The sequence below is a fragment of the Tupaia chinensis genome, unplaced genomic scaffold (assembly GCF_000334495.1).
Source record: "Tupaia chinensis unplaced genomic scaffold, TupChi_1.0 Scaffold000280_1, whole genome shotgun sequence".
NCBI lineage: Eukaryota > Metazoa > Chordata > Mammalia > Scandentia > Tupaiidae > Tupaia > Tupaia belangeri.
Window position 1 is genome coordinate 128,184 of NW_006159763.1, and position 8,265 is coordinate 136,448.

The 8,265-nt window shown below is 53.7% G+C and overlaps 2 protein-coding genes across 3 annotated transcripts in view; one reads left to right on the forward strand and one right to left on the reverse strand.

The window, feature by feature from the left end:
- Positions 1 to 2,910, reverse strand: part of TMEM176B (transmembrane protein 176B) — a 9,665-nt gene extending 6,755 nt beyond the window's left edge. The window contains exon 1 of the mRNA XM_006150214.3: positions 2,777 to 2,910. The gene's annotated coding sequence lies outside the window, so the exon portion shown is untranslated. The remainder of the gene's footprint in view (positions 1 to 2,776) is intronic.
- Positions 2,911 to 3,306: 396 nt separating this feature from the next.
- On the forward strand, positions 3,307 to 7,813 carry TMEM176A (transmembrane protein 176A). Of its 2 annotated transcripts, XM_006150215.3 has the most exons (7): positions 3,307 to 3,410; positions 4,074 to 4,285; positions 5,022 to 5,132; positions 6,165 to 6,221; positions 6,379 to 6,597; positions 7,086 to 7,196; positions 7,529 to 7,813. In XM_006150215.3, the coding sequence occupies exons 2-7, from the start codon at positions 4,082 to 4,084 to the stop codon at positions 7,568 to 7,570; spliced, it is 744 nt and encodes a 247-aa protein (XP_006150277.1). In that variant the 5' UTR covers positions 3,307 to 3,410; positions 4,074 to 4,081; the 3' UTR covers positions 7,571 to 7,813. The 2 variants fall into 2 exon arrangements, with proteins under 2 accessions (XP_006150277.1, XP_027628330.1); XM_027772529.1 differs by lacking the exon at positions 3,307 to 3,410 and having other exon boundaries at positions 4,058 to 4,285.
- The last annotated feature ends 452 nt before the right edge of the window (positions 7,814 to 8,265 follow it).

Genomic DNA, 8,265 nt, shown 5'->3' on the forward strand with positions numbered 1-8,265 from the left:
GGATAACCCTACATCAGTCCACAGTAAGCTTCTTCCATCATTTGTGTGACTGCATAGCATCCCAGTGTCTGAATTCACCGTAATTTACTTAAGCAATCTCTCACTGGTTGACATTTAGGTGATTTGCAGTTCTGCCTTATGACAACCAAAGCATAGGAACACACATATCCATTGTAGTAGATGTTACCCTTCGATGGAGGAGCAGCCATTCACACCCAGGAGCTCCATCCAACTGCTCCCTCCCAGTGACACGAGTGTGTGCACACATTCTTTTATCTTTGTTCAACTTTTTATAGGGAAAATTACATTCCATTGTACACTCTGATCAACTTTATGCAATAAAATACCCTCATACCTAGGGCCAGCCCATAGTCTCATAGTTAAGGAAGCTGGATCCCACATGGCTGTCCATGGTTCTAATCCCAGCCCTGGTAGCTTACAAAACGTGCTGGCACATGTGCATGCATGCCCAACATCCTGAAAGCATGGAGAAACGGGGGAGAAGGGATTACAGCATGACCACGCTCCACTGGGAGGTTCTCTCTCTCTCTCTCTCTCTCTCTCTCTGTCTCGTAAGTGTGTTTGCCCTCTGGCAATCAGTAATTCTGATAACAATAATGATAAATAAATATATCTCAATGAGTATTGACAAACTTGTGCATTCATGTAACCACAGCTACAATCCAAGAACATTTTAGTGTTGTGAGAAGTTCCCTGATACCCCTCCCTAGTAAATCCCCACCCTCAGGCCACACTGATCTGCTTTCTGAGGCTACCCCAGCCTAGTTTCTTTTTGTTTCTTTTAGGAATTACTTATTTTATTTTATTTATTTTACTCACTTATTTTAATTTGACCAGAAAGACACAGAGAGAGAAAGAGAGAAAGTGAGAAAGCAAGCCCACCAGTCCGGGACTCAAACCATGGTCGATCATGTAGGAGTCCAGCACCTCAACTACCACACCACTTACTGTCCCCTGCAGCTCAGTTTTAATCCGTAGTTCTCTTATAAGGAGGGAGGAGGGTCATCTTTTCGGGTCTTATGAGCTAATTCTTCTGTGAGCTCTCTGTTTACATCCTATATTCTTCTTGTTTTATTTCATTTTGTTTTGATCTTTATAGAAATTATGTGTATTTGAACAATTATCATCTGCAATGAGTCCCAAGTATTTCTTGACAATTTTGATTCATTTTCTTATTTTGCTTGTAATTTTATATAATCAAAGCTTTCATTCTTTTTTAGGCTTTCTAGATTTTATATCATACTTTAAAATGACTTCCCCATTTCAAGATGATAAAATAATTATTCTGGGGAACCAGCGGCAGGTGGCGGGTGGTTAAGGTTCTGGACTCCCATGGTCAACTGGGCTTCAAGTCCCAGATCTGGCAGCTTGACAATCATGCCTGATATGTGTGTGTGCGTGTCCAAATTCCCAAGAGAAGACTGGAGAAGGGATTGGGGCGTGGTCATCCCTCCTTGGGGGGTGATTTCTCATTTACGCTCTCTGCCTCTCTCCAGTGAGTACATGTGCCCTATGGCAAAAATAAAAAAACTTTAAAAAATAATGATTCTTTGGTGTTTTTTTCTAAGTGGTTTTATGCACCTAAGTTTTTGCTTTTAAATGTTGATCTATGTGAAATTTATGTCTTCAGTTGAAAGACATGGAACCAAACTTTTGAAAGACATGGAACCAAACTTTTGCCGTTGGGGTTAACTTCCTCAGGGCATGTCCCATTTATAGAATTTACCATCTTCCCTTGCTGACTTAATTGCTCTCCTGAATGAAAACAGAGCTGCCGAGGAATTTAGGTCTCCCCTAGTCTCTCTATTGCACTCACTGATGTGTCCAATGAGTCTCCATTACCGTTACTCCAAGAAGGTTTAACGTCTGGTCTGGTTACTTCAGGACACTCTGTTTTTCTTTCAGAATCGGCATGGCTATTTTGCTAGATTACTTCAAATCCACTTTGGAATCGGCTTGCCTAGCTCAGGGAGAAGTTTTGCCTAGGCAGTTCTAACGGGCATCCTGGTTAAGTAATCAAATATTAATAACCATTTTCATGACCACTCCCATTTGCAGTCTGTGTACTTTTCAGAGCAATTTCACTCTTTCACCCACCTGGCCTCCTTTGGGTTAAAAAAGACGACCGTCCAGTTCTACAGACACATGGAGGCAGCTCAGACTTACGGCCAGGTGTGCACAAGGACGTGTAGCCGAGACCCCAGCCAGACCTCCTCGGGGTCCAACCTCAGAAGCCTGAGGTCCTGGATACGTCTTGGGTTCCAGCAACTCCCAGCCCTCTACACACCACCACCGCCCTCCCACTCCAACCCAGACCCACCTCGTCCCGTCCTTTCTAGGAAGAGCAGGATCGCACTAGGTCAGCCACAAAGTGCTCGGGCTCTGGATACTGTGCTCCGCCCAGATCCGGCAATATCCCTGCTACTTGCACCCTGAACCCCACCCCACTCCACTCCCAAGCAGTGTCCCCCATCCCATGGAGAATTAAGGCATGAGGTGATGGTGAAGGTAAAGGGAACGAGCCTGACCCAGGTGGGCTTCCTCTCTCCTCAGCCATTTTTCTGAGGTCCCACCCTCTATTCAGCCTGGCTCTCCCTCCCAAGTCCTAAGAGAAGCTGGGCATGGAGGAAGAAGGGGTTGTGGGGAGTGGTCTTAAGAGACTGAGATAGAGAAACAGGGAGAGAAGAGAGAGAGCCCTCCTGCTGCAAGGGACCCTCCCCGAAGGGGCCACCTGGGCATGGAGGGCCTGTCTCACCTGGTGTCCTCTGGGTGGCCTCACTGCAGGCCTGGGCAGAGCGACCTGAAGCTGAGGTCCTGTGCTGGTGGGAGGCTGCAGGGGAGGGAGGAGGGCCAGCCTCCAGCTTCCAACGTCACAGTTTCCCGGCAAACAGCTGGAGCCCAGGGGCCCTCTGGAGGGGGTATCTGCTTTGAGTAGATGGCCAGGATGACTGGAGAAGGCAGAGCATATGCAGCCTCTCTCTCTCTCTCCCTCTCTCTCTCATGCACACCCACACTCACACTCTCACACTTCCTCAGAGAACACAAGGAGGTGCACACACTTACAGCACAGGCCAACCTTGTTCAGAAAACCTGGCCCAGCTGGAACCGGGGGCAGGCACCTCCCAAGGACCCTCCAGGTTGGTCAGCTCTGTGCCTCCGCCTGCCCACCTACCCTTCCTCTCTTGCTTCCCAGGCTCAGTGACCTCCTTGAGCTGAAAAACCCTAAAGGGGCCCCTTTGCTGTGCTAAATTCCTGGCAAGCCCCACCTCGGTCCTCTCCACCCTCCTGGCTCTGGGCCAACTTCCTCCTCCAGTTCTCAGCCCATCCTGCTTGCTAGCCCAGGCCTCCCACTCAGCACACTCACTCGGCAGCACCAGTCTCCGAGCGCAGATGGTGAGGCCCGCCCAGACAGGAGTCCCTTCCCAAGAGGCCCTTCTGCCCAGAACCCCCTGCCCAGCAGTTCTCCAGGGCCCACCCCTGCCCTGCCCTGCCTTGCTCCTCAGAGACCTCACCACCTCCCGGGCTTCCCTCAGATCTTCTGGGGAGGGAGGGTCACAGCATGGGAGCGTGACTCCAGGAAAGTGCCGGGGAGAAGGCCTGGCATGTCTCTTACGTGACACAGTCCTTCCCGGGCAGGGGCAGTCAGTGCTAAGCAGGGTGGAAAATGGGGTCCCAGTGGGGAGCAGCAGCTGCAGCAGACGTTCAGGGCAGCTGTTCTGGGAGAGGAGGCGTCACATTGAGGGCAGGGAGTGGAGAAGTGAGGCCCAAAGCCACCAGGAGGACGTGGGGGTTCACAGCGGACCTCAGGTAAAGCAAGGTTCCAAAGAACTCAGTGGTCTCCACAGCTGCAAGAAGGTGAGGGGGCAGAGGGGAGTGGCAGGAGGAGGAGTCAGGCCGTCCCGAGATACCCTTGAGAGGGGCTGGGATGTGGCTTTGGCAATGGGGGATGGCCATTCGGTGTCACTTAGCCCCAATGAACCCCGAACACCCTGGCTCCAGGGAAACCTACAAACACCTCCACCAGCGTTTCCTCCAGCTCTCGCTCCTTCCCCGCAGAAGGATGTCTGCAGACATGGGGACAGAAGACGGCAGAGAGGCGGCCCCGGAGGCCCCACAGCCCGTCCACGTCGACGTGCACATCCACCAGGAGTCGGAGCTGGCCAAGCTGCTGCTGACCAAGTGCTCCCTGCTACAGCCCCAGGCCCCAGCCCCAGGCACCTCCAACCAGCCCCCGTGCCGCAGCCGGCTGCTGGTGGCCTCTTGGGTAAGCTTGACCACCTGCTTTGAGGGGCCACTGGAGGGGAAGGCCCTCAGTCAAGCCAGGGGCCCCTCTTTTTGAGGCCATGCACTCCCTGCCAGCCTCTGAACAGGATGTCAGGCAGGTGGTATCTTCCTACTCAGAAGCCAGCTCTCCGGGCCAGCCCCATGGCCTGACAGCAGGGGAACTGAATCCCACATGGCTGACGGTGCAGTGAGTCCTGGCTCCTGCCTCTTGAAAAACATGCTGGACATGTGTGCGTGCATGCCCAGGTCCCGACAGGACAGAGAGATGGAGGAGAAGGGATTAAGGCGTGCACGTGCATCATGGCGGGTTTTTCCCTCTCTGTCTCTCTCTCTCCCTCTCCCTCTTTCTCCTCTCCCTGGTAAGCACACATGTCCTCCAGCAAATCAAAAAAGAAAAGAAAAGAAAAAAGAAAGAAATCAGCTTCTCTGGCCTTCTCACTACAAGCTTTGGGTAGGGTAGGCTGAGGGTAAGGGGTATGAAGGGGCCACTGGCCATTCAACGTCCCAACTGGTGGAAGCCAAGTGTCCTCTCCCTGCTCCAGACGCGGGATGGGCTGGCTCTCCTCGCCTGTTCCCCTCCCCTTCCTTCTCTCTCACGGGGTTTTAGCCATGAAAGCTGGAGTGCTGGGCTCACAGAGCCACCCTGAGACCTGGGGCAGAGGGCTGCTTCTGTGCCCAGGTGCCTGCAGCCAGGTTTTTGGTCCTGTGTCTTTCAGGTGGTGCAGATCGTGCTGGGTGTCTTGAGCTGTGCCCAGGGTGGATTTTTCTTCCTCTTCAGATACAACGCCGTGTATAGCTCTGGAGCTCCCTTCTGGGGCGGGGCTGTGGTGAGTGTGTGGAGGAGTGGGGACAGGGCTGGCCTCCTGTCAGACGGGACGAGGATGTTGCTCTTGCTGTTGCCCTCATGCCACCGGCTTGAACACTGTGCCACAGAATGCCAGCCCTCGGAAAGACCCCGATCACCCAGCCCATTCCCTGCCGGCTCACAGGAGAAAATAACCAAGGGAAGTGGTGGCACAGCCAGCGTCTCCTGGCCCAGCCAGCCCTTCTCCCACCTGCTGTGGTCCCTCCCCACCTCTAACAGCAGATATCAACTAAGAATCCAGGAGCCCATTCACTCCTAAATGCTGCCATGGAAACGGGGAGGGGGGGCAGAATGTACTGGAGAGTACACACTCCTCAGGGCAGTGCCCCCTCCTGGAACCCATTCACTCCTAAATGCTGCCATGGAAACGGGGAGGGGGGGGCAGAATGTACTGGAGAGTACACACTCCTCAGGGCAGTGCCCCCTCCTGGCTGTCCCCACTGTCCTCTGCAGGCCCTGCACACAGTGGGAGCCCAGGGACCATGCTGGCGGGTGGGTGTTGGAGCTTGGTGGCTGGCCACAAGACTGAGGGTCCCTTCAACAACCCCCACTCTCAGAACAACGGCAACACACACGTTTATCGAGAAAGAAACCCAAAGTCTTCCTCCTCCACCAAATGTCAAAAACACTCAGACTTGTTAGAGTATAGCCCAACAGGATTGGATCCGTCTGTCTACTGAGATCTATCGACTTCCCACCCTGCAAGCCCAGCTAGATGGATTGCTAAGCATTATTTGGACAGGCCCTGAGGCTGCCCGAAGACTCCTCTTGTATTGAAGGTGTCTCCAACAACAGAAAATGCAACACTCCCACCAGTTATCCTACCTCAGACCACAAAGCTTAATGCACAACCTTCAGCCCATCTAGAGCATGCTGGGCAAGGGCCGGCCGCACAGCCGCCCTATCAGTGGGGGTTCCACAGGGAAACACATCAGGGATTACAGGGGACTCGTGTTTTCTGTGCTAACCCTGCTCCCACCCAATCTCTCCTCAGGCGGTGCTGGCTGGAGCTACTTCCTTCATTTATGAGAAACGGGGTGGTATCTGCTGGGTGAGTTTGGGGCAGAGCAGGGGAGGGAATGAGGCACAGGCTGCAGCCACCCCCAGGCTCCTGCTCCTGCCCCATCACACGCTGCACTGGGCCTTGCCTCTCTCCCCTGGCTGGGGCTCTGAGAGAGACAGCCAGCCTCTGCCTCCTCCCCTCCCAGGCGCTGCTGAGATCCTTATTCGCTCTGGCAGCTTTCTCCACGGCCATTGCCACCATAGTCATTGGGACTGATTTTGGAGGTCTAATCTCCTACTATATTGCAAGCCGCTACTGCGGTAACTACACTTCGAGTTACTGGCCCACTGCCGCCCCCAGCACCAAGAGTCCAGAAGAAGCCAGAAGGCAGGAGCAATGCCTCTCCTACATGGACATGCTGCAGGTAGGTGGCAAGGGGAAGGGCGCAGGGAGGTGCAGGGAGGGCCAGCACAGGGAAAGGATGGGGCTCTCTCTCCATCACAGGTGGCACTACCTATTTTGCACCAAATCTGATTACCATCCCCAAAGACGCAGAAAGTACCAGGAGCAGCTCCTGCAGTGGGAGGCTGGGCAGACTAGTGGGAGTAAGACACTACGGTAGCGATGAAGTAACCAATACTGTAAGCGTGTGAAGTGCATGCTCTCAAGTCTTGGAGGTCACTGGGAAATCACATCATAGCCCCAACCTGTCCCTGTCTGAATGAGGACAGTGAGGCCCTATGAGCAGGGTTTCTGGCTCCATTCTGCACCCTGGAGGCACTGGCCCTCCTCCAGAAGCCACCAACATGGGGATGAAGAGGTGGAGAGTGGCCATGTTGGGGACCAGCATGGGCACAGAGCGGGAAGATAGCCATCTCTCTGGTGTCTGTGGCTTTGATCTTCTGTCCCCAGGCCCTGTCCATCAGCTGCCAGGCTATTCTCTTGACAATCTGGGTTCTGCTGCTCTTGGCATCTCTGACCCCTCTGTTTCTCTATTGCTGGAGAAGATTCAGAACTAAGGAGGTAAGTCCTACCGTGAGTGTCTGCATGTTTGGGGCAGCAGGGCTGTTCAGAAGAGGCAGCAGTGGAGAGTATTGGACTTGGGGAGGAGAAAGGAGCCTGTTACAAGCCCCAAGTGGACTCATGCCTGACTTTCTACCCTGTGCTAGTCCAGCCCAGAGAGCCCATGTCCCAGCCAAGTGGCAACCAAACCAAGGACCCCCAAGAGGCCAGGGAAGTCCATCCCCATGCTAGACCTTTGGGGCTCTGCATTGGCTGCCATGCGGCACCTGCTGGATATGCTGGCTCCTGCCTTTCCATTGGGGCTGTGCTGCCTCTCCCCTCTCCTCTTTTAGAAAAAAGACCAGAGGAAGCTGCTGGGAACAGGTGGGATCTAGCCAGCCTCTCCCAAGTTCTTGCGTGTGGCACACTCTGCATCTGACCCCTGGAAGAAGAACCAGCTGAGGACAAGAGACTCTCCAATGTGCAGTTATCCTTGCCCACGACCGCAGCCACCACCCTGCTCCTTCCAGCCATCACAGTGACTCTCGCCCATTTTGGCTTCTCTTCACCACCCTGGCCCATCTCACGTCCCCTTCTAAGCAGTGGTTTGGTAATAAACTCTCATGCTATTGCTCTCAGCTTCTCGCTTACTTGTTCCAGGGGAGTTTCTCTTGGTTGGGGGAGGCAGTGGGGAATGAATCAACAGAAACTCCAAGGTGTTCCTTCCACAGTTCCCCCGACTGCCTAACCGCCTCGCTGGACCTAGACCTGCTGGCCCTGGAAATACATCCTCTTTGAGGCTGGTCCCATGACTATAGTTCCAAAAGCCTGGGCATGGAGGATGATGGGAGTTGAGACTCTGAGCCCTGCTCACTACCATTCAGATTTGAGGAGGCAGAATTGGCCCCATGGACTAGTGGTTAAAAGAGCCAGATCCCCACATGGCCCATCACATGGTTCAAATCCCAGCACCAGCAGCTTGAAAAACACACAAGGTGTGTGTGTGTCCAGGCCCCAAATCCTGACAGAACAGAGGAATGGAGGAGAAAGTGTGGTGTGACTATGCCCCATTGGGGTGATTCCTTCTCCT